At 37.7% G+C, this 27,155-nt stretch overlaps 1 protein-coding gene and 1 pseudogene across 2 annotated transcripts in view; one reads left to right on the top strand and one right to left on the bottom strand.

Annotated features, from left to right (window-relative positions):
- Positions 1 to 27,155, bottom strand: part of Med13 (mediator complex subunit 13) — a 96,304-nt gene that overhangs the window by 30,472 nt on the left and 38,677 nt on the right. For both annotated transcript variants that reach the window (XM_052756144.1, XM_052756145.1), the window contains exons 10-16: positions 15,836 to 16,049; positions 13,920 to 13,998; positions 9,935 to 10,056; positions 7,958 to 8,048; positions 7,616 to 7,830; positions 7,153 to 7,349; positions 5,010 to 5,926 (exon numbers count right to left, since the gene is read on the bottom strand). In XM_052756144.1, coding sequence (XP_052612104.1) covers positions 5,010 to 5,926; positions 7,153 to 7,349; positions 7,616 to 7,830; positions 7,958 to 8,048; positions 9,935 to 10,056; positions 13,920 to 13,998; positions 15,836 to 16,049 — 1,835 coding nt within the window. The remainder of the gene's footprint in view (positions 1 to 5,009; positions 5,927 to 7,152; positions 7,350 to 7,615; positions 7,831 to 7,957; positions 8,049 to 9,934; positions 10,057 to 13,919; positions 13,999 to 15,835; positions 16,050 to 27,155) is intronic.
- On the top strand, positions 26,016 to 26,242 carry LOC128123613 (uncharacterized; annotated as a pseudogene).

Raw genomic sequence — 27,155 nt, 5'->3', positions numbered from 1 at the left:
AATGATTGCTTACAGCTTTGAGAAAGGGACAGACAGAAATAGGGAATAACTACTAAAATGTTCTAAAATTGTTTGTACTGATAGTTACACTGTAAATACTAAATATGTGATTGTATATTTATATAGGTAAATAATATGGTATGGTTATGAAAGTATTAAATAATCAGGAGGTGCTGTGACAGTGAGCCTGAGAAAACTAAGAGCAACTTTGTTGTTGTTGTTTTCAAGACAGGGTTTCTCTGTGTAGCCCTGGCTGGCCTGGAACTGACTCTATAGTCCTGGCTGGCCTCCAATTCAGAGATCCGCCTGCCTCTGCCTCCTGAGTGCTGGGATTAAAGGTGTGCACCACCACTGCCTGGCTCTAAGAGCAACTTTTACTTACTGTCTCAATTCTTAAAAGCTCTCAAAATTTTTTTCTGATTTGAACAAAACAAAAGTTGCCACTGAAACATAAACTGCATTCTGTAGATTTTTTTCCTCTTTTGCAGTAATAAGGATTAAACCCAGGATAGCATACCTGTCAGTCAACTGCTCTGAGTTCCATTCTTAACCTACTTTACACTTTTAAATTAATTTGAGCAAATATTCATTATTCCGATCATGGACTAAATGCCAAGTACTATTCTCGGTATCAGAAATATGGCTATCCTTACATAGAAACTGCACAGCATGTACTTAAGGGATAAGAGATCAATCAATAAATTCTACTGCATGAGAAAGAAATAATCAAACACTATGGAAAATGCAGAACATGAGGATTTCCAATTTTGTAGTAATAAGATAATATCTAACTAGACTTAAAGGAAACAAGAAAGATCCCAAGTCTATAGGAGAAGGTATCCAAGGCAGAGGGCATAATCCATAGGGCCCTAACGTATAGGTCTTAATTTGTTGGTATATATCTCAATGATGTTATACTTTAATCAGAGTATAAATACACACCAGGTAAAACCCAGTATTTATCTGGCAAACAGGTTGTTCCTAATAAACTAATAATAAAGAGCACCACTGAAGCTATTGCTGCCACTGGAGTTAGTAACATTGGAGATCCTATGTGCTAGGTACTCACCGACTCAGTTTTTCTTTATCTGGCACTTCCCTATAGTATAATAAGTTAGGTGAATCATGATATTGCCATGTATAATAATGAGCTCATGTGTGGTCGTCTTGCTTTATTTCACAAATTACTTTTGATATCATGATGAAAATAATTATGAGTTATGATCTCACTGCCCAAGAACTACTTTGTTTTGTTTTGTTTAGTAGACAGACTCTCACTATGTAGTAAAGGCTGTCCTGAAACTCAGTCATCCACCTACCTCTACCTCCTGAGTGCTGGGATTAAACATGTGTGCCACCATGCCTAGCCTGCTCAAGAACTATTATACTTCCTCAAACAGTCCTATTAAATGCCCCCTCCTGTTCTACCCCTGGCTCATTTTCATACATGTGTAAATTTCAATAAGTAACCAGCACCCTGAGATTGATGTGCACGTTTATTTTTGCTTGCTTCAGAACTGAACTAAAGGCAATGCTTTAACTGGGGTAGTGGGTCGTTTCGGGGGTAAGGGCGCTTTGAGCTAACCCTAAAGACATGAATGGAAAGAAGAAAAGCAACTCCTGCAAGTGTCCTCTGATTTCCATGTGTAACACGGCACAAATACACATGCAAACAGTATGTAATAAAAAAACACCACATGTGACTCTAATTTTGAAATTATTCTGACCTCACCCTCAAACTACTACTGCTATAATTCACCTATCTGTTACATATAATTGTCTTCAATTTCAGGGCTTGTTAATATTCTATCGGTACTACTGTAATTATATATCCTCCTATCAATAGGAATTTGGATTATCTTTTACTTCTGATTATAATTTTAGTTATCTTAGTAGCTGGAAAACAATTAAAAAGTAGAATATCTTCATCGCTCTCCCAAATATCAAGCACACTGTTTTATGTATGTCTGAAAGTGGCTGAATTAATATAAGGACCACATAAAATCTATTATGTTTACATGAATGAGCTCAGTAAATCTTTACAATGCTATCCAAGTCAAATACTAGTTTTATTTCATTAGTACAAATGAAGTGAGTCGAGGATATAGTTCAATTATAAAGTACCTGCCTAGCATACACAAGTTCCTGGATTCAAACCGAGACATACACACACACACACACACACACACACACTAGATAAAGTAATAAAAATAAATTTTTTTTTTTCAAAGGCATCATTAGCAATGAGTGGCAGAACTGATTGCTATCTCCAGAGTTTGATTTAGAGGATCATGGGCAGAGTGAGAACATGTGGATTTCTAACAAAGTGATAATGTCTAAAGCTGCTAGTATGGGAAATTAGACATGTCACAAATGATACTGTCACTGTCTTCCATTGGTCTCATCCATAACTACAAAAGCAATCACTACAAATGTTCACGTTCCCTCTTCTTGTCCAAAGAAATAACATCTCTTCTTGTTGTAATGGAAAGGTTTCTATATAAAGGTCTATAATATACCTCTACTTGAAATGGATTGATTCTATTTCCCCTCACTTATTCAATGATTTTGCTCCAACAATGGTACCTTTTGTTCTGTGATAATTCTTCCCATGGAGGAAGGCTGGACTGGAGAGAGCGAGTGAGGTTCCAGTTAGGTAGGAAGAATAAGTTTTAGAGGTCCATTTAGTGACATGATAAGCACAGCTAGTAATATTGTATTCTGTATTTTAAAACTGCTGAAAGATTTTAAATGATAATCTAATTAGCTTGTTTATTATTCTACAATGTGTCCATATAGCAAAATACCACTGTACTCATATGAAATGTAGATATATGAATATACTTATCAATTTAAAATTTTCATCTAGATAGAATCATTCTCCATGTACATATGTATATACATACTAATATAATTATTATATATTAACCCTAACATAAGATTTCTAGTTATACCAAATGTCTCCCCCAAATTTTAACTTTGTTTCTCATTTCCTCATATCTACTCTAATCAGGTTGACAGAACTGATTATCAAGTTCTTTAACTACCTTCAAGGGGTCACATCCAGTGGCCATTATACCTTTATGAAGACACTATTTATACATATAATCACTCTCTTTCAGATACTCTCATACATGAGTCCCTACTTCCTGGCACCTTCTCAGATTCCTTCCTAACCCTCTCTTCCCCAAAGCTTCCCATCCAGTGCCAGGCTTTTAAAAGAGAAGGGCCCCATATATCCCAGGGTGGCCTTGAACTTACCATGTAGCCAAAGATGACCTTGAATTTCTGATTCTTTCCTTCACTTTCCCAGTGCTGGTATTACAGATGTGCACCATACCTGGCATCCCATAGCAATTAATAATGATAACCCACATATAAAAGTTGTTTCATTTCTAGACTCATCAGTCTTCTGAATTTAAAACTCACTCTCTCCAAACATGTACCTGCCCTCCTCCTATTTTCCTCCTCTGTAGTTAGCACCAACGTTCACACAAACCATGCTTAACGCTTCATCTTTTCTTACGTGGATCAGCACAATGCTGAGGTCTGTATCTCAATCTGATCTACTACTATTTCTATTGCGTTTGGTCTTTTCCAAGCTGTCCTCTTCACTGACGACTGTAACTAGCTTCCACCTCATTTTCCTGCTTCTACTCTCACCTTCCATCACTGCCCATCCCAAGATTTTTTGTTTTGTTTTAAGCAAAAAAGACAGTGTGGTGTTATTTTTCTATTAAAAATAGTTCCCACAGCATTTCAAATAAATTCTGAAGGCATGCTCCAAAAAGTGCCTGCTGTCAAACCTCACAGCCTGAGCTCAATCAATCCCTGGACCGACTTAGTACAAGAGAGAACCGTACCCCATGGCACGCATATGCATCCAAACACATGCCCACTCACACACAGATTAAATAAATAAGTGTAATAAAAAAGTTTAATATATAATTTTGGTGTTTCAGACACCTCTTAGGCTTCATCATGTATCAGTCTGACCATCACTCAAACTTATCACATTGTTCCCCCAACTAATTGTACTGTTCACACTTTGCCCACTTCAAGTAGGACTTTCCATTAGTGCTCCTTCCCCTCACTAACATCTCGGACCATATTTCTAAAACAGCACACAAGCTCTCTCCCTTACAAACACGTCGTGCCCTGCTTTCTCTTCAGTGCACTTCTAACTGGTACATAATGCAAGTATGTATTTTTGCTGTCGTTGTTTACTACCTGTCTCCTCCACTGAATCATGGGCTCAAAAAGAAAGGGGATTCTAACATAATCAGTCAGTGCCTTGTGAATGAGAAGCCCAATCCAAACAGGGGTGGGTGGGGCCTACGAGGCTGATGGCTATCTATCCTCTGGTCGCCAGACACACATGCACATTAAACCCAGACACATGCAGTCATGCACACACATACACACGAGCAAAACCAAACCAACAAAGACAAAAATCAAAACCAGAAACTGCTGTGACTGTTCAACAGTGATCATGAAACAGTGCTGAGCACAAACAAGGTGCTGGGAAAATATTTAGTAAGACAGTCAAGGCATAGCTCAATAGCAGAGTGTATGCACCTCAAAAGACAAAATCAGACGGCTGAACGAAACAATCATTAACTTTCTGCTGACAAACAAGCAGCATGCCTTTTACATTTCTACGTGAGTATGTAATTATAGATGTACAGTAACTTATTTCTGCTGCTGAAACTCAACTAAACAGCTAAGAAATCTCTCTTGATGTTACTGTCTTGTTTGTTTTTTCTGAGACAGGATCTCGTATATAGTCTTGGCTCTCCTGAAACCCCAGATGTAGACGAGGCTGGTTGGGATTAAAGGCATGCACCACCACACTAAGCATGTTACTGTCTTTACATGAGGGTTAAATCTGAATTTCAGCATCCTTTCAGGTCTAACTGCTTTGATACTTTTACCCCCAAGAAAAAAGAAGCCAAAGTCAAATACCTAAAAACCGAAACAAACAAAGCTGACTTCCTTCACAAACTTACCATTTTGTTTGGCCCACGGATGCAAGCATGAGCTTTTGACAAGTGCTTCATCAACCTTTCCTCCTGACATATTATCCATGAACTGACGTCCATGTTCTAATGCGAGATAGCAGTCATTGCAACAGTCCCGCTCTTCAACACGGACCCAATTGCTAATTACCCCCATTTTGGGAAAAGGATCTTGGTCTGCTGCTCCAAAGGGTGAAAATAAATTAGTGCATTGATCTTGTAGCAGTAATATCAACTCATCAGGCACCTTTTCCGATTCCTTTAGGCCTCCGTTAACATTTTCTGCAGAGGTAGCCCTGAGAGCTTCGAAACGTTTTTCTGCTTCTTTGCCACAGTCTGTGTTGCGTCCTATGATATCAAGTTCATCTTCAAGAAATAATCCTGAATTATTTCCAAATTTTCGGTTCATGACAGCACTGAAGCCGCAGGTACACCGATACTGTGCTTCCTGCGTTGGATCTGGAATGTAAACTCCAACATCGGCACCCTTGATATTCATGTTGCAAACACAAATACAGCAACTGTCAAAATTACAGTCTTTAAACAAATTCATAACAGATTCTGAAAGGATGAGGTTTACATAAAGACTGTGTGCTTCGGGGATGGAAGGGACAGTTGCAGGTTCAACAGAATTGAGGGGTCTGCATGTAGATGGGGTGGAAGCTGGTGAATACAAGTCTGAATTCTCATACTTGACTGAACCTTGAGCACTAGCAGGTCCACCAGCTCCACGAGGAGTCCTTGGAGTCCTTGGAGTCCTTGGAGTTGGAAATCTAGGGGTGGATGGAGAAGGAAGAATTCCCGCACCACCATTACTAGGAGGTGCGCTGCTCGGAGGCATCCCAAAAGAAGTATGGGTTTGAGGTGTGTAGGCAGGACCATAATCTTGATCCATATTGCTTCCATCACTGTTGTCACAAGGCAAAAAATAGAAACACATACATAAAGGAACACATCAGTAATGTGAAGTACAAAGAAAAATTCTCCAAATGCTTTCAGCAACACTGAAAATTTCCATATGGCAATCAGTACAGGATTACAGGTAAAATTAAGACTTATTTCAGGTTTATTGTGTCCACTATGGAGATTCTTATAAGCTAACTCAATTCCAGTTCAGAGGTTCAGTTCCCAGCACCCACATCAGGCAGCTTACAACTGCCTATAATTCCAGTTCCAGGGGATCTGATGTCCTCTGCCTCCACAGCACCTGCACACATGTTGTGTACATGAAGTCAGATAAGGACACACATATAAAATTTTAAAAGTCTTAAAAAATTACAAAGTTTATATACAGTTATACACATCTAGTCAACCATATTTACCATCTATAAATTTCTAATGCTACAAATATTTGTATTTCATTGACTCTAGTTGCTACTGATTGTAAAAAAAGAATTCTGACTTTTGAGTTGTTTATGTGTAAAAAGTGGCAACAGTAATTTTAACATGCAACTGATAATAAAATGCAAAGCTTTATATGTTACAATGTGAAGTAGATGTAAAATGGCAGTAAACCAACAGGAAACAACTCAGTACTGCAGACTAAAAGAAAAGGTGCTTTTAAAGGGAAAAAAAATGGTCTATGGTTTCAAATAGTTTATCCATCTCTACTGTTGTTATAATCAACAAGAATTATTATTTCATTTGTTTATTTATTTTTAGGATTTCAAAAACCTATGCTCTTTTTCCAGCATACCAGTTACTTCAACAAAAACTGAATAAAACCTGGGCTGGTGAGATAGCTCGGTGGGAAGAGTGCTGCTCTGCAGGCTGAAGACTTGAGGTCAAATTCCTAGCACCCATGAGGGAAAAAAAAAAAGCTGGGCATGGCTGAGCAACTGTAATCCCAACATCAGGGAGGCAGACAGGCAGATTCCAGAAGGCTACGGGCCAATCAGCCTAGACAGAACAGCAAGTTTCAGGTTCAGTGAGAAACTGTGTCCCAAATGAGTAAAGGGGCAGTAGATGAAGAAACCCAATGTTTACTTCCCTCTGTCCTTCACATGTGGTTCACAGGCATGCACACCCTCCAATGCTACCCCTTTAACACACACACACACACACACACACACACACACACACACACACACACACCCCAAAGCATTCGATATTATAATAACAACATCAATCATACCCCTCTTTGATGAATGGCATTGAAGGGCCTGAAGGAAGCAAGTCCAATTTTCCAACAGTCCAACTCTGCCGGTAGATACACTCTTCTGGCAATTTGAGAGGAGGCAGACAATGGCTTGGTAGAGTTTTTAAAGGTGCAAACATGGAACATCCTACTAGAACTTGACAATTTTCGGGCTTATAGACATAAGAATAATCCTACAATATAAAGAATGTGGACTTTCAGTGCCTTATGTTCAAAGTGACTATCTTCTTTACCCTGTTCTTTAAACAGACAAAAGTATAAATATTTTCTGTTCTATTCTTTAATGCATTTTACACAGTATCCCCACAATTCAGTCCTCTTATTAGCCACAAAACTAAAATCACAAAACTAAAATCAACTGTGAAAAGATTTTTGAACAGAGCAATTAATCCTATAAGGAAACATAGTAAGTGAATTACTTTTTTAGAAAAATACTTACTTTAATTTCAGAAGGTTTGGGGCTACAGAATCCCTCTTCAACCTCAATTCTGAACTGTGCTCCTATACTAGAACTATTTCCTTCTAGGACAGTTGCTCCTGGTGCTGTATCCATATTACCATATTCTTTGTTATTCATATTCATTGGAGAAAATCCCATAATGTGTTGTTCCAATGATGGTGGTGTAGGATACATCTTATGAAGATCTGCAGTGCCTGTGTTTAATAAAACACCTATTTTAACACATACTAAAAAGAGGTAAATCTGTGCTTAAAGCAAAAGGAATTTTCTGGGGGAGTAAGTTTTTCAAATTGAGCTAAAGCTCAGATCTGTGAAGCTTACTTATGCAAGATAATGGATCCAGACTTCCTGTCTTTGATTCTTTGGAGCTGGCTTTATCATCTGATCCACTTGCTGTTTTTTTAGATCCAGGCTATTTAAAAAAAAAAAAAAAAAAAAAAGCATGTATTAATCTGAAAGCCAATGTGATCACACAGTACTAATCATTCATATGTAACTTAAAAGATAAATATTGGCCATCAAAAGTAGTCTTCTGACCATCTATATTTTCAGGATGTGATTTTACATTTCTGCATTTTAAGAAGAGTTTGGCCATAATTCTAGATGCACGCTTCTAATTCATGTACCTGCATATGTGACCTTTGTGAGCAGAACTTTGCATGTATAATCTGTGTTTACTTATAACTCTCTGGTTATATACTGCTTATATCTGTGGATTCAAGTTACTAAAGTGAATACCAATTAAAAAAAAACAAACCTAAAAAAAAAAAAAGTAGTCTTCTGAATCTATGACAGAGCCAAATACCATACTAGATAGATAGTTTACAGACAGATCCATCACTGAAGATTATTAGATAAGTCTCTCAATTAACAGAAAAAAAGGTATTCTCAAGAAAACATGCAAAAAAGCATAAACATAAATAACTTAAGACCAAATAAAAGATAAGAATTTAAAATTTACACTGGAATTGCTTTTTAGCAAAAGACACTCAAAGTAGCTATCCCTTTATTTAGAAGGTATTAAAATTTCCTATATAATCAGTAACTTCTCTTAATTCTTTGTTATATTTTCACCTTGTGTTAATAAAAGTTATTCCTGCAAAAATATTTTTACAGGTAAAACTGAGAATACACCTCAGGGAGACTTCTTAACAAGGCAATAAAATTCCTAACAAACCAAGTTTTCATGTCTCCCGCCATCACCAATGTTTTTGTGGGTTTTTTTGTTTGGTTGGTTGGTTTTATTTTTAAAGATAGGTAGGGCCTCATGTAACCTAAGTTGGCTTCTCACTTTTATGCAAACAAAACTAAGTTCAAAATCCTGATTTTCTTGCCTCCACATCCCAAGAACAGGGATTATAGGCATGTGCCACCACATCCAGCTCTTACCAAAGGTTTTAGAACTAACATTTGTCCCATGTCTTAAATTCAACACTTGGTGAGTAAAGCAAAGATAAACGTACTAGTCAGTTCCTAAGCTATTTTTAAGTGGATGGAAAAGGAATTCCTTTTATGATGATGTAGCCCCCAATTCATTAACTGCTAAACAACTGGCATTCTAGGAAATCCCATTTAAAAGTTTTTGCTTTTATCTTCAACTTTCTCTGAAAACAGGTGTGACAGATTAAGTAGTACCTTGTGTTTTCTCCTTAACTGTTTTTAAGTGTGTATCTTATAGTAAGAGAGGCAATGTCAAACAATTTCAGAAGAACTGGTATTCCGTACTAAATTGATAAGGTGTAAAATTCTAATGTTAATTATTTAAACATTTTCTGATTCAATTCCAGAGTCACTTTTCAAACTACAGGAACGAAAAACAGGCTAGGCAGTGGTGGCGCATGCCTTTAATCCCAGCACTCAGGAGGCAGAGCCAGGCGGATCTCTGTGAGTTTAAGGCCAACCTGGTCTACTGAGTGAGATCCAGGATAGGCTCCAAAAGTACACAGAGAAACTCTGCCTGAAAAACCAAAACCGGAAAAAAAAAAAAAAAAACCACTAGAAAAATCATTCTGAGGACTGAAAGAAAAAAAAAAAACACCTCAAATGGCAGACCTCAATGAAACTTGATCATCTACCTCCCAAACATACCAAAGTAAAAACCCACATCAAGGTCCACAGGAAACACGTTGAGATGACTCTAACATGAGAGTAAAATAAACCGATTGTGTTTTATTATAAAATATTTCCTACTGTTCAAAGCTAGAGCATAGCACTCAAGTGACAAATCACTTCCAGAACTTGAGCTCATACAAAGTCAATGAAAGCTAATTTAATCCTAATTATTAATAGGCTACTCACTGTTAATTCATCTTCATCAGAATTGAAGAGGTTATCAAGGTCAGTATAAGAGACAGCCAGATCTGAGTCATAAATCAAACTGGTTGATGGAGGACGGGCATGATTAGTAGGACGTGGAGCATCTACATACGACAATCAGAAAAAAATAGACTGAAAACTCAACTACTGGACAAGTAGTAGTCCACTTATCTAAGATAGATATAAAACCTAACGTTTATCAATACAACTATGCAACATGAACTGTTCATAGTCCCTTATTTAAAATCTGAGCAATTTTTCTTAGAAATAAAGTTTTAAATAAACAATAGTACTTTCCCCTCAAAAGTTGCATAATCTATACCATTGTTAAACTCTGTACATAAATCATAAAAATGTTACTAGAATGGGAGAATTAAAGATACACTTTTTCTTTTTGTGTATAGTATGTATGTGATGTGATTGAATATACACATATTCACAGGTACCTATGCACACATATATGCATATATGAGAGGTTGACACAGGGTATCTGCCTAAGTTGCCTCCTAACTTTCCCTTGAACCTAGAACTCACTGATTCAGTGAGTTTAGCTATCTAGGTTTCTCGAGGAATTCCCATGCTAGGAATAGTCAGGCCCTGTCACACCTGCCCAACATTTATGTGGCTACTGAAGGTCCCACTCTGGTTCTTATGTCTGCATAGCAAGCAATCACAAGCAAGCCATCCACCCAACCCTTACCTTTTCATTTTCAAACAGATGTATTTACTGTAAGTAAAAAAGGTTGTATGTAGGCCGTGTGGTGGTGGCGCTCGCCTTTAATCCCAGCACTCAGGAGGCAGAGGCAGGCGGATCTCTGTGAGTTCAACGCCAGCCTGGTCTACAGAGAGAGATCCAGGACAGGCACCAAAACTACACAAAGAAACTGTCTCAAAAAAAACAAAAAAAAAAAAAACTGTATGTAAGCATCTAAATAAAGATGATACAATCATTGAATAGAAAATTAATTTTGTATGATGAATAAATTATAGGTATCTGCTATAAAACAATACTTACACATAACAATATAGCACTATTATTTGTCTAGAGTCTTGATATCGTATTTTTTCCTTTTTTATTATTATCTGTGTATATGATAATTAGAGGCTGGGAAGGATGGAGGAAAGGAAATAAAAGGATAAAATATAGATAGCAAAATAGGATAAAAACTGGACAGAAGAACAGGTTCTAGTGCCTTTAGCATAGAGGCGATTACACTTTACAAACAACTATTTTAACCTATAATCATACATTTTATGAAAAACTAAGAGAAGCTTTAAGGCTCCTAATACACTGAAATAAAGAAACGGAAATACAAAGTACCCTGACTTGGCTGGTACATATGAGATACATGTAAGGAAACATACTGTACCACACATACACACGGAATAATTACTTTTTTTGGGGGGGGAGGGAGTTTTGTTTTTTCAAGACAGGGTTTCTCTGCGTAGTTTTGGTGCCTGTCCTGGATCTCGCTCTGTAGACCAGGCTGCATGTTTATTTTTTTTAAGAGCACAGACATCTTGACCACAAATGCATGGATTTACTTCTAGACCCTCTACTCTGTTATAATGGTCAATGTGCCTTTTTGTTCTTTTTACTTTTCTTTTCTTTTTTTTTTTTTTTTATGGTTTTTCGAGACAGGGTTTTTCTGTATAGCTTTGGAGCTGTCCTGGAACTCACTCTGTAGATTAGACTGGCCTCGAAATCACAGAGATCCACCTGCCTCTGCCTCCCAAGTGCTGGGATTAAAGGCATGCGCCACAACCGGCCAGCTAATGTGCCGTTTTTACTTAATGCCAGTACCTTACTATTATTATCTGTATAATATATTTTGAAGACAGACAATATAATAAGCTCTTTTTTTTTTTTTTTTTGAGACAGGGTTTCTCTATGTGGTCCTATCTGTCCCAAGACTCACTCTGCAGACCAGGCTGGCCTCAAACTCAAGAGATCCATCTGTCTCTGTCTCTGGAATGCTGGAATTAAAGGTGTGAGTCACCACCTGCCCAGCTAATAAATGGCTTTTTTCCTGAGAAGAGGGGAAGTAAGAATCTTGTTATGTACACTGGGCTAGCCCTGTGTCAACCTCCTGAGTGTTGGGACTTCAGGCATATACTACAGAACCTGACTCAGCACTCATCTTTTTGCTCAATATCACACTGGCTACCCAAGTTTTTTTGAGCCTCAATACAAATTCCAGGACTTTATCTCTGTACAACATGCCACTGGAATTTGATAAGGACTGCTTCACTAAAGAAACAAGTTACCACCAACACTCAGAGCTGTCAGCCACTAAACTGCCTTATCAAAGACCACCTGCTTCTTCCTTACAGGGACTTTTTTCCTTATTCTCATATTTGTTATTTTCAAAGTATTTTTATAAATTGCCTTCAAAAAAGACATACCAAAAGATAAATTGTGCTACTTGAAAGTTTAATGTATATTATTCTAAGGTTAATAGCATGTTTAATGCACTAAGAAAACCAATCTTTGTGTTTTCATTACACAAAAAAAAGTACTTACTGGAGGTGATACGTATTAAACAGCTTGACTTAGCACTCTAAAATGTCCACAGAAAGCAACAAACCATACATCATATATATACATATATAAATTACATATACTTTCAAAGGACTCTGAATACTGTATCTCTATTGTCTACAACATAAAAATATGTTGAACTGCCAGGAGGTGGTGGCACATGTCTTTAATCCTAGCCCTCAGGAATCAAAGGCAGGCGGATCTCTGAGTTTTTAAGGCCAGCCTGGTCTATCTACAGAGCTAGTTCCGGGACACCCAAGGCTACACAGAGAAACCCTATTGGGGAGGGGGGGGCATGATGCTGAACAGCATCAGAAAAAGAATTCTTGGTTGGGCATGGTGACACTTGATGGAATCCCAGTACTCAGGAGGTAAATGCATTAGAATAAGGAGTCTAAGGAGTTCAATGCAGACTCCAGCACATAAGGCCAGGCTACATGAGATCATGTCATCAAAATATTAAAAACAAAGCAAAACAAAGTCGAAAAAGAAAAAAGAAAATGTTCTCCTATGCATGTGAGACTTAAGAAGAATCAAAACTTTTTATATGTTTAATTTAAAAAGTGAGTTCTTAGTCAGGTGGTGGTGGCTTTTAATCCCAGCACTCGGGAGGCAGAGCCAGGCGGATCTCTGGGTTCAAGGCCAGCCTGGTCTACAAAGCGAATTCCAGGACAGCCAGGGACACACAGAGAAACCTTGTCTTGAAATCAAAAACAAAACAAAAAGTGAGTTCTTTGGACAGGTATGGTGGCACATCCATAATCCAAGTGACACTCAGGTGCTCAAAAGTGAAGATCACCACAGCTCAGCTTGGACTGCATATAAAGAAACTGTCTTAAAAGAAGAAGAAAGAGGTGGTGGCGCACGCCTTTAATCCCAGCACTCGGGAGGCAGAGCCAGGCGGATCTCTGTGAGTTCGAGGCCAGCCTGGGCTACCAAGTGAGTCCCAGGAAAGGCGCAAAGCTACACAGAGAAACCCTGTCTCGAAAAAACCAAAAAAAAAAAAACAAAAAAGAAGAAGAAAAAAAGAAAGAAACTGTCTTATAACAAACAAAAGCCAAAAACAAAACACCTCAAAACAAAAACAAAAACACCAACCCCTAGAAATTGAGTTTTCAGATCAGAGGGATCCTTAAGCAATGATCTGATATTATCTACGCACTTCATAAGACCTATTTCTATCTGTAAAAGGGATAAAATATTCCAATAATTTACACTTGATCTTAGTTAGCCAAAAAAACAAGAAGTGATACATCTCAATTTCTAACAGAATTTTTATCATCTGAACTTGCTTCTTCACACACAAGATTAACTATAAATCTAACCAATGAAACAAATTATGAAAAAAGATTATTCACAATCCAACAGTCACAGCATGCTAAGCAGCAGTGAATGCAAAAGTCATGATTAGAAAAAAAGTTTTACCTTGCTTCGAGGGACTAAATAACGACATAGCATCTTCTTCATGTGATAACACTGTCACAGTAGACGTCCCATCTTCCACCTGAAAAATATATTATTAGAATAACAATAATAAAATGTATTAGGCTATGGCATATATTTTACCAACAACAAAAATCTACCAATTCTTGAGTAGCTATGTGTCAAGCATTCTCATAGATATACTATACACATGACCTCTAATTCTTGTGTTGCTTTGGAGTCAGGGAGTTACTTTGGAAACAATGTCTCACGTCCATCAGGCTGGTCTCACATTTGTCATCTTCCTGCCATAGCCTCCCATGTACTGGACTAGAAAGCATGCACCACTACACTTGGCTTGTCATTCTTCTCTACTGCTTAGTTTGGTTTGTTTGAGTTTTTGGTTTGTTTTGAGACAGGACCTCACCATGTAGCCCTGGCCAGCCAGGAACTTGCCAAGTAGATCAGGCTGGTCTCAGATTCAGAGATCTTCCTGACTCAGCCTCCTGAGTGCTAGAACTAAAGGTGTATGCCATTAAGCCCAGCTATCAATAATTCTTACAGTAAACAATTAGTGAGCTCACTTTACAGATAAATTAATTCACAGGGATGCTAAGGAATCTGTCCCAAGAATCATGCCCGACAGTGGCAGTTGAAACTTTGACATACTATACATTTCCCAGGTCTGCTAACTTTGAATTGTAAGTATATTCTTCCCAGATACTAACAAAAGGACAAAACTAAGTAGCTGGCATATAGTCCAGCTAAGTAAAACAAAACTATTAACTGTTTTGTACTAAACATTATTGGATCATTGAATAAATTTAATTTTCAATGCTTACATTTTATATTTACTACCAAATTCCTAATAGTTATTTTTTACCTACCAGATCATTTAGTAGGTGACTTAAAAATTTAATCATATGCATATTTTTAGTTACATTTTATTTGTATGTGTGTGCCACATGTCTGTGTGCCACACCATGAGTGTAGAGCTCAAAGAACAACATGAAGATGTCTTTTTCCATCATGTAGGACCCAGGGATTGAACTCAGATTCCCAGGATAGGTAGTAGGCATCTTTACCCACTGAGCCATCTCTCCAGCCCCAGATGAGTATTTTCATTACCTGTTCTTTACTTTTAAGAAGGTAATTTTCCAGCACTCGGGAGGCAGAGCCAGGCGGAGCTCTGTGAGTTCGAGGCCAGCCTGGGCTACCAAGTGAGTTCCAGGAAAGGCACAAAGCTACACAGGGAATCCCTGCCTCAAAAAACCAAAAAAAAAAAAAAAAAAAAAAAAAGTAATTTTCCTAAATCACATACCCAAAAATATCCTGCATTTTTTAAACCTAGTATGAAAACAGTGTACCTAAATGTTCTAATTCTAATTTTGACCAAAGTTAATATACTCTCCAATTTGAAAATCTAACAAAAAAATTTTTTTAAAGATTTAATTATTATGTAAATAGTGTTCTGTCTGCATGTATGCCTGCAGGCCAGAAGAGGGTGCCAGATCTCATTAGAGACGGTTGTGAGCCATCACGTGGTTGCTCGGAATTAACCCAGGACCTCTGGAAAACAGCAGTGCTCTTAACCTCTGAGCCATCTCTCCAGCCCACTCCCAGACCCCCAAAAAAATCTTTTCATCATCAGAAACTAACCAAAAGTGTGTCATATGCCTGATTTGCCTATGGTAGAGGCACACATACATCTACATAAAGATGATTCATCTTTCTATTCTGGAAGAATAAATGAGTGGGGACAGGGATCCAGCTCAGAGATAGAGTGCTTGCCTAGCATGCACAAGGCCGTATGTTTAGTAACCAGCACCACCAAAAACAAAGGAATGAATGAGTGTGGCACCGAGCGCCCAAGTGCGCTGCAGTGTGCACACTGGTAGGACAGCATCGCTCCTACTCACCTTGTGTTTCTTCGAAGCTTCTCTCTCCATATTTTGTCTATCTTTCTTATCAGTAAAAATGAATTCCTCATCCCCTTCAACAAATGCATATGGATCAACTTTAGGTTCTTGTTCTGCATCAGATGCTATTGCTGAAAGATACTGATTTTTAATTTGATATTGCTGTACTATTTCATCAGAAACTTTTAAAGGTTTCTTACACTGCACCATTAACCTGTACAAAAAACAAAATTAGAAAATTAATATTTGTTATCCAAAAGAACATTTGAAAATTCTGAAACAACTTAAATGTCATTAAGTTTTCAGAATTACTTGTAGTATTTGCCCTATAATTTCTAATTTTATAAATGAAACTGAGGTCATGTGATTTATTATAATATCAATTTTAACAACAGAGAAATGGAACTAAAATCCATGTCTATCCATATATAGACCTTCCACCAGAACAAGGCACCTTTCAGTCACTCGCCTGTCCTCCAGTCATCAAGCACAGTGACTTGTCCAAAGCCTGGTACTGAGAAGGAATCTTAACTATCAACTACAAACGGCCAGTTACTCTCTAAGTGTGAGTTTCATACACAAGATACTTTCATATAATTTGTACAAGGAAAGTAATTACTCTTCTTGTTGCCATGAGTAGAAAATCACTAACATGGTTAATAAGGTACTTTAAAACTTCCAAATTCCTGTTCTCTCAGGTTTACAAATCTCAAGTCTTCAAGTTGTCAAAACAATGGCACCCAAGCTTCTAGTCAGAACTTTTTCAAAATCCTGCAAAAACTACTTCACTCTGAATACAACACCAAAATCAATAATACCCAAGCCAAATAGATACATCTTAATCTTAAAGTTTTAAAGGCCTTGTTTCTACTTCATGAAAATAACATTAATACTATTAATAATGAGGTCAACAAAGCAAATAAAAGCACTAGGCCAAAAGGTAATTCAGTTTCCTTCCAGTGCAACCAATTTGTATATCATCAGTCTCCTGGTTCAACACAGTGACTGAAAAGAATGTATGTTTCCACTACCACTCTAATAAAACAATAAAAGCACACAAGACAAAAGACAGCAGAGAAATTCAAAAGACAAAGCAGAAACTAACAAATCAAAGAAATCTAAGCCTTAGATTTTAAGGCTAAGAGTATAGCCACAAAAAGCAGGACACAATGCAAACTCTTTAAAGTATCAGGATTCATACTTCTGAACAGCAATGTACTCACTGTTTACATTCCAGACCAGAGTTTGAATACAAAAATCACTAACATGGTTAATAAGCTGCTTTAAAACTTCCAAATTCCTGTTCTCTCAGGTTTATAAACCTCAAGTCCTCAAGCTGTCATAATAATGGCACCCAAGCTTCTAGTCAGAACATTTTCAAAATCCTGCAAAAAATACTTCACTCTGAATACACCACCAAAATCTATAATACCCAAGCCAAATCTCCCGCGATCTCGCTCTTCTTTTCCTCTCCAACTTCATCTGCTTCTACTCCATATTCCCTCTCACCCTACCTCCCTCATTTCCAGGGGCTTCCTTGATGCTCCTCACACAGGACAGACACAATCCTGATTGTTTCCTTGTTTGCAACATTTGTCGGTCCGTTTCCTTTACTTCCTTCAATTCTTTGTTGAAATGTCACCTTCTCTGAACCTGATTATAGCCACTGCATTTAAAAATTGTATTATGCCCCTTGTCTAAGCACTAATGCTTCTCACCCTGCTCTGTAGCCTGCCCCTCTGGTGGCACTTATCATCGAACATATTATATAATTCATTACAACTTCATAACTGTCATTCTCACTAGAATAAAAGCCCTACCACGTCTGAGATCTTTTCTTTGTTCACTGAATCATCTCTAATACTGAAAGAGTGTCAAGATACAAGACAGGTAGTTAATAAATATTTGATAATAAAATGAGAGGTAAAAAAACAGAGAAAACTAAGATAGTTGTCATTACTGATCCTAAAAACAGAAAATCCCGTACTGTGAAATAAGCCATTCTTTTTTTTTTTTGAAATAAGCCATTCTTATACAGTAGAAAGTACTGAGACAGGCATGATTACACTGGCAATCCCAACACTCAGGGCAGCCTAAACTAAAAACTGAGATCCCATCTCAATAAACACCCTTAACATACACCACAGGAAAAACAAGTACTGATGCCACTGATTATCTGTTCTGAATGAGCAGTAAGTTATTACTCAGTTCTATGAATGACATCAAACCTCAACCTATTATTGATGCCCAGCACTAGCTCTACTTGGTTCCCTACAGAGTGAAACAGGGGCCATCAAAATAAAAACCAGAGTTTTCTAAATGTTTTATCAGATGTTCAAGCATACACTACTATTCTAAACATGTACTAAACTAATCGCCAAAACTAACATTCCAAGTCTACAGTTTCCTAGAAACATACTGATAACACAAATGTCAATGGAGATATATGAATTACTCATTACAATAGTTCTTTCTATAAACTGATGAACTTTTATATGTAAAAAAGTAACTCGACCTCATCACACCAGATCTTGAATAACTTGGCTGAAAACTGCTGAATATGCTAATATGAATATTTGAACATAGTACTTTTCTTTGTTATGGTCTTTCTTAGTAAAAATAACCTTTTATGATAGGATATAGAGGGTAATCTCTAAGTGATTAGAATTACTTAGCAAGAAATAGTTTACCAAGGTCCCTTAGTGGGGCAAAGATACAGATGAAAAATTTAAGCACTAAACTATTCATCTTCCAATACCTCCAAATGGTAAAGCATTAAAATCCCTCCCACACCTAGACTGAATGACACTACAGATCTGTGAAGGTAAACAAATCAGCTCTTTCATATTAAGGCATCCTCTGGCAGAAGCTTAAAAATTGCCAAATTGTTTAAATACATAATTATGAAACTAGTGTGCAGTAACATTATTAAAAGGATGAACCTACTGCACAGAAGCTCTATTAAGAATAAAAAAGAGTAAACCAAGTGTACTGCCAAAAGACAACTTTTGTTATTTTATTGAAGTGATCTTGGGGACATTGGCATATGCAAAGATCTTAAATGTAGTCATTTATATCAAGTCACAATAAAGTTAATATAAAATAACATTTGTACATCAGTCTACATTAAAATCTTAATAAAAGTATAACTTCTCAAGTGCCAGATTCAAACAAATTATCATGTCTCTATCCAAATATACAATACACAGAAGCTTTTATGACTATAAATAACACCTCTCCTTTCCTAAAAGGAACTTTATTTCACATGTAGCCAAATTCCTAACTATAAAGATAATTTCAATTAGATACAAAGCTACACACAGCTGGAAGATTGGGTACAGTAGTAACAGGAAGCACTGAAAAGCCCAAACTACAGAATAAATTGCCTTTATGGTTTTCATTATATCTCCTCCCTTTCACTAAGAAAACAGCACACTCTTTGATATGTACTCACATAAAATTTAGCATATACTTTTATGCTTTATTCAAAAGAATTCTTTCATCAAGGTTTGACAATATGCATTGACAATTATAGGAAAAAAGCTATAGAAGGAAATGTTAAAAACAGAAAAACTGAATTATCTCAAAATCCTCCCACTTTCTTTAACTGGTACTATCCCTAGTACCATCTCCATATTCAGAAGCAATCCTCGAGCTGTCAAAAGTATGACTTTATTGCATTAACAAAAAAAAAAAAAGAAAGGCAAACAGAATTCTTCTCAAAAGGTCTTAGTACAGTCAAATCAAAACAAGTTTATTTCATCACAGGCTTCCTTCTATGAAACAAAGGCATTCAAAACTACCTTTCAGAGATCAAATAATGCATCTTGTAACTATATACATACAATAACTATCTGGTGGCTCTAATATAACACGGGAGTTCTACTGATGAATATAACTAAGAGATTCTAATGTATCATAACTATAGAACAAAATGTGAAGAGCTAGGCTCAAGCACAGTTTCCTTCGCTCAGTTTAAAAACTGCATCTAAACAAAAATAGCAGGTTGTTTTAAGCATCCACAAATTCCATTAAAACAAGCTAAATCCATGAAAAAGAATTCAAACAACTACATTTCTTGGCAGGAATTTTCCTATTTTTAAAACTTTTTTGTTAGAGCCAGGAGGTGGTGGCATACACCTTTAATCCCAGCACTGGTAGGCAGAGGCAGGTAAATCTCTGAGTTCGAGACCAGCCAGGTCTACAGAGTGAGTTCCAGGACAGCCAGGGCTACACAGAGAAACCCTATCTTGAAAAACAAAACAAAACAACAACAAAAAAACCTTTTTTGTTAGTTTCTTTTGAGACAGGGCCTCTCTATGTAGCCCTGGCTGTCCTAGAACTTGCCATGTAGACCTGGTTGGCCCCAAATGCAGAGATCTACCTGCCTCCACCTCCTGAGTGCTGGGATTAAAAAAGTGTGCACCAGAAAGGCAATCTTTACTTTTTAAATCCCTAGGCCAGATGTGGCAGAGCACACGTAGACTACTAGCACTCAGGAGACAAGAGGCAAGCAGGTTCAAAGCCAACAAAACTTTCCTTGTCTCAAAAAAAAAAAAAAACCACACTCACAATTTAAAAGGTCCTGGCCTCTATTCTAAAACAGATTTAACCATAACTAACAAACTGAAAAAAACTAAGAAAATGGTAGAAACAGATGTGGACACCTTGCATATGGGATATGCTATGCTGCATCCCCAACTCTCTCTTCCTCCTAGTAAATTTTAACAGAGTAGAAAAGGAATATTTTAGCATAGCTCGTGAAAAAGTTTTCACCAAGTGCTACATACAAAAGTCTAAGAATAGCCGGGCGGTGGTGGCGCACGCCTTTAATCCCAGCACTCGGGAGGCAGAGCCAGGCGGATCTCTGTGAGTTCAAGGCCAGCCTGGGCTACCAAGGGAGTCCCAGGAAAGGCGCAAAGCTACACAGAGAAACCCTGTCTCGAAAAAACATAAAAAAAAAAAGTCTAAGAATATAGTTTTAGTTATGTGGCCAGAACTATTACAACTGTAGAATACTGGGGCTTGAGCAATGGCCCAGCTGTTAAGAGCACTGGCTCTTCTCCCAGATGATAAAGATCTGATCCCCAGCACCCACAAGACAGCTCACAATCATCTGTAACTCCAGTCCCAGGGAGAACTGATACCCAATATAAACATAACAACACTGGAGAATAGAAAAAGCAATGCAACGCTTCTCTCACTTACCCACTTTTTTTTGGGGGGGGGGGATTGGGGGGTGGTGGGGGCCAGTTTCATGGAGCCCAGAGTAGCCTCTAACTCTCTATGTATTCCTGATCTTCTGGCTTCCACCTCCTTCCTAAGTGTTAAGATTATGCACGGACACCACCAAGCTTGCCTTTGTAAATACAGTTGGGGACTGAACCCAGATGCATGCATGCTAAGCAAGCATCCTTCCATCTGAGCTCATCCACAGACATCATTTACCCACTCATGCAGCATAGTACCACACTTGAAGCACCAACAGTGTAAAACATTTCTTTATACCAAATGGAAAACAGAAGTTCTAAGTTTCTCCTACAACTGATAATTATCCATGAAGGCAAAGACCTATAAAAGGCAACACTAATAAAGAAAATAATTCTTTAGATGCATTTCTGCCCAATCTGCCTATGCCTCACTGGTTTACTAATAGCTTAAGACCCATGTTCAAATTGCTGGCATTTCAAACAAATCATATTTCTGCAGTGTCCATGTCTTATATGCACATAACTAAGTCGTAAGAGTTAGAAGGACAGATGAACAGTATGTCAATCCCGCTCCTTCAGGCAAACAGGTACTGTTCATATCATCTAATTAGTGACCAAAAAACACAATGCAGAAGATCTTGTATGTATGCATGTATCATATACCTCAAATCTAAAGTTTATAATACATCTAGAGATTCTCTTCTATCACTGTATACAGATTCCCTTTCCTTTATAAGGATATGCTGTTATTTTTTAGCCAGACCTTCAATTTACCAAGACCTTACTTCTTAAGTTACCAGTTATTATTTCAATACACTTCCATTTTGAAAAATTAGTCTATCTATAACATCCATATTTCTTCTCATTCTTGCTGTTTCTAATTCCCTAGTGAAAACAAATAATTTGCAGTCTGAGCTGTTTAAAAACATGTCCAAACTGCATGCTTTTATTCCCAGCACTTTGGAGGCAGAGGCAGTCGATCTCCTTGAGTTCTACAGAGTTGGTCTACAGAATGAGTTCCAAGACAGCCAGAGCTACACAGACAAACCCTGTCTCTAAATAAATAAAATAAAATAAATGAGAAAAAGAAAAAGAAAAAGAAAGAAAGAAAGGTTTAAACTGATTTACTTTCAAAAACAACAGAACAACACAACAACCAAAAATGGAAAGGGGGGAAAAAAACCGTGCAGGCTGGCAAGATCATGAGAGATGTGAGGAAGTCAGTTCTGCTTTATCACTCTCCACCTTATTGCCTTGAGACAGAGTCTCTCACTGAACCTGGAGCTAGGCTGGTAGCCAGCAGGCCCCAGCAATACTCCTGTCTCTACCTCTAAAAACTATGGGGTTAGAGGTGTGCACAGAGCCATAGACCCTGGCTTTCTATTATCAGTGTTGAGGACTTAAACTTAAGACCTGCTTGTGAAGTAAGTGTTCTTATTCACTGAGCCATCTCCCTGTATCCATTTAAAAATTTCTAGCTGGGCATGGCAGCACACACCTTTAATCCCAGCCCTTGGGAGGCAAAGGCAGGAGGATCTCTCTGAGTCCAAGGCAAGTTTGATCTACAGAACAAGTTCCAGGACAGCTAAGACTACAAAGAGAAACCCTGTCTCAAGAAGCAAACAAATAATCAAAAAAGAATTTCTATGTTCCTACAGAAAGACATTGTTAAAGGGCCAGGCATGATGGCCCAAGCTTTTAATCCCAGCATTCTCAGAGGCGGGGGCAGGCAGATCTCTGTGAATTCAAGGCAAACCTGGTCTACATTGTGAGTTCTAGGCCAGCCAGAGTTACATAGTAGAGACTCTATCTCAACACCACCCCCATCCAAAAAAAAAGATTGCTGAGATGCCATTAAAAAAAAAACCTAATAGTGAATCATAAACTTATTTCAATAAGGGATACCATCTGTCTCTAACTAGTTTTAGCACTTTCTACAACGAGATAATGCTCTTCTGAACAGTATTAATACCAGATACTGAATTACCAAGTCCTTCTAACCAAGACTTACGTTTCAGAGCAACACCAATGACTGAGCCAGATATTTCACAATTCTAAAGAAATAATTAAATACATTTGGCCCATTTAATTTAATAATAGTTTTAGAGGTCAAATTTCTGTTAAAAGCCACAGTATTAAATATTTTATGCCGCCGGGCGGTGGTGGCGCACGCCTTTAATCCCAGCACTCGGGAGGCAGAGCCAGGCAGATCTCTGTGAGTTCGAGGCCAGCCTGGGCTACCAAGTGAGTTCCAGGAAAAGGCGCAAAGCTACACAGAGAAACCCTGTCTCGAAAAACCAAAAAAAAAAAAAAAAAATTTTTATGCCAATTCTAAATGTATATAAGTTCATTAAGTTGGACAGATTTTAAGCCTGATTAATTTTAGTATGTGATGTTTCTATTTCTTTGCAAGGCTTTTTTTTATAATGAAGAATTTTTAAGGCACATTAAAGCAACATAACACTTTGTGCTGTTTTATGTTTTTGTTGTGGGATACTACCATGTACACTTAAAAGCCTCTTAGCAGCATCTCTGGTCTCTGCCTACCCGATGTCAGAAACACACCTTTAGCTGTAACAACTAAAAGTGGACACTGGCAAATGTCACCTGAGACTGGAGCCAGAATTACTGCTATTGCAGTCATAGTTACTACTATTCCAGTAATTCCAGGTCAAAGGAGAGAACGACAGGCAACAAACATTAATCTCTTGCTCTTATTTCTAACCTATCAAATGCAGAACTATTATATTCCATAAATGATTGAGTTAACATAGAAACAAAACCTTAGTTAAGCTTAGGTGATATCTATCATTATGCTACAAAAACAAGGCTTAGAACTGAAGGGGAATATAAAGTTTACCATCTGCTGTAACAACAAAAAGGATGACATAATTCCACAAAATAAAAATTTAAATTTGTTTAAATAAAACCAACAGTAAACCTTTTATTCAAGTTTTCCCCCTTTTCTATGACTAAAGAGCAAAGGGGAGGGGGAGAGAAATAGGTAGAAGTAGAAACATGCTATGTCCTTAACTTATATAATCACAACCCAGCACCATTCTACTCTGCATGCTGTTTTTCTACATTATGCTTCTTCTCATTTGTATTCAATGAGAAAAATGTCAAGTAATTTTATAACAGATTCTGAGGTTAAATGTTATAAGCTTAAGCAGTCAATACATGTGTTTAAAGCTATGGCTAGAATTCTTAGATCTTATGAATATAATGTACCCATAAAAACTCATTCCTGCTGGGCGGCAGTGGTGCACGCCTTTAATTCCAGCACTTGAGAGGCAGAGGCAGGCAGATCTCTCTGTGAGCTTGAGGCCAGCCTGATCTACATAGTGAGATCCAGGACAGGCACCAAAACTACAGAGAGAAACCCTGTCTTGAAAAACCAAACAAAAATAAAAAATAAATAAAATATATAAACTCATTCCTAAAACTTTCTAATGGGCCGGGCGGTGGTGGCGCACGTCTTTAATCCCAGCACTCGGGAGGCAGAGCCAGGCGGATCTCTGTGAGTTCGAGGCCAGCCTGGGCTACCAAGTGAGTTCCAGGACAGGCGCAAAGCTATACAGAGAAACCCTGTCTCGAAAAACAAAAACAAAAACAAAAACAAAAACAAAAACAAAAACAAAAACAAAAAAACTTTCTAATGTAAAAATATTCATATCACCACATTTCTACAAGAAGTAAGAAAATCCAAGCTGGAAAGAAAACAGTAGTCTAGCCACATTGTCATTTGATTCATCCAAACATCGGTGCATTCTACAATGTGCACAGGGTTGCTCTGGTGTCTGGTGTGTATCTACCTGTATACCCTATGTTTGTGGTAAGAGGAGCATAGCAGTCCACAAGAGTCCTCGCCCTTGTAGAGCTTACATTCTAACGGAGAAAAGACTCCATTAATACACACAATTTCAGATATGGGGATAAATATATTAGCAACAAATTTTAAAAAACAGTATATAGGAGAGGCAGTAATTTAGAAGAGAGAAAACAGACCCTAACTTGGACAGAATAATCAGAAAAACTCCCTACAACTTTCAAGCAACACCAAATGAGGAGGAGTAAATGGTCCTCTACTCCCTCTAATACAATCTGAAGGACCATGAGGCGTGAGCCTGGCTATTTTTTTTTTTTTTTTTCCTTAAGGAAGATGTGGTTAAATCAGAAAGCTAATAGAAGATAGGATGAACTTTCCTTAGCAATAGAGGAAATGTAAGTATGAGACTCTATCTCACCCCAGTCAGAATGGTTATCCAAAAAAAAGGTAAAAACGCTGGCATATGAGGAAATGGAGGCTTCTTCTCTTCTGGTACAACTATGATGGACAGCAGTACAGAGGTTCTTAAAAAAAGAAAAGAAATCACCCTAAAAATAAAGCTACCATATGATCCAAAGAGAACTTGCCCAAGTGTGCTTATAGCAGGATCATTCCCACAAAACAGCCAACAAATGATACCAACTGACGTGTCCATCAATGGATAAAGTATGGTACATAGTTGGGCATGGTGGCACACATCTTTAATCTCAGCAATAGGGAGGCAGAGGCAGGCAGATCTCTGAGTTCAGGGCCACCTTGGACTACAGAGTGAGTTCTAGGACAGCCAGGATAACACAGAAAAACCCTATTTCGAAAATAAAAAAAAAACAACAGGATACTATCCAAAGAAAGAGAATCAGCCACAGGATGGAGAGGGCACAAATAAAGACAATGGGGAGTAGAATAAACAACAAAATATAATGACATATTTATATGAAGATGGCATAATGAGCCAGGCGGTGGTAGTGTACTCCTTTAATCCCAGCACTCGGGAGGCAGAGGCAGGCGGATCTCTATGAGTTCGAGGCCAGCCTGGGCTACAGTGTGAGTTCCAGGAGAGGCACAAAGCTACACAGAGAAACCCTGTCTGGGGGAGAAGATGGCATAATGAAACCTATTACTTTGTATTTAACTTTTTTAAAAGACTATACTTTCAGGTATCACTTCTACAGTTCATTACTAAAGAAGTTTCTCCAACTGTGTAGATTTCTATAGCTCATTACTAAAGAATTTTATTCAACTGTGTAGAGCACACGAGACCATGAGGAAGAAACAGAGCATTCTCTCTCAAGCATGAAGATGGTTCCAAGTATCGCTCCCCATCTCCCGGACCCCTGCCACTGTTACAGAGGAACTGTGTTCAATTGCCAGTATCCACATGGAGATTCACAATCTTATGATCCAATGGCTTCTAAGGGCACTAGGAATGCATGTGTTGTAAGCTATAATGCCCCATGCATATAAAGCAAAACAAACAACTAAAAAAAAATCATCAAGGACTGGAGCTATATGGCTCAGTGACAGACTGCTTGCCTAGCATTCACACAGCACTGGATTTGATGTCCAGCACTGCAGGTAAAACAAAAAGAAAAAAGAAGGATGTGTGCAATCTTAGGCAACTGATAAAATCTAATACATTATGTAACCTTAAGAATATAATAGGGGGCTAAGGAGATAGCCAATGGTTAAGAACACTGGCTGCTCTTCCAAAGGACCAGGGCTCAATTCCCAGTACCCACACGGCAGTTCACAATTGTCTACAACTCTAGTCCCGGGGATTCAGCACCCTCTTCTGGGTTCTGAGATATTCAGGCACACACATGGTGCACAGACATACATTCGAGCAAAACATCCATATATAGAAAGATAAATTTAAAAAAGGAATATAACGGTGTTTTGCTGGGTGATTTATACCATTAAAAAATTTACATATTAAAATTGTTGGAAAGGCTAAGAACATATTCCAAGCAATACAGAAAGTAAAAGAAAGTAAAGAAAGACCCAAAAGAAATCCAGCTATATTCTGCCCAAAGAATGCTATATTAGTGAACAAAGAAGGCAAACCAGATGTAGAAAGATATCTACAGTGCATTTAATAGTACAGGATTAGTACCAAAAATATGGAAAGAATAAATAAAAATGGAAAAGGGAACCTTAAAATTTAGACAGGTAATTCAGAGACGATGAACATTTTAAATGTTTAATCTCACTAGAAATCTACAAACATGCATTAAGATAAGGCCTTGCCATTCTTCATGCAGTCAAAATAGTCTTATAATGC

Source organism: Peromyscus californicus, unplaced genomic scaffold (assembly GCF_007827085.1).
Source record: "Peromyscus californicus insignis strain IS unplaced genomic scaffold, ASM782708v3 Scaffold_3__1_contigs__length_106647218, whole genome shotgun sequence".
NCBI lineage: Eukaryota > Metazoa > Chordata > Mammalia > Rodentia > Cricetidae > Peromyscus > Peromyscus californicus.
This window is presented reverse-complemented; position numbering and strand designations above follow the sequence as displayed.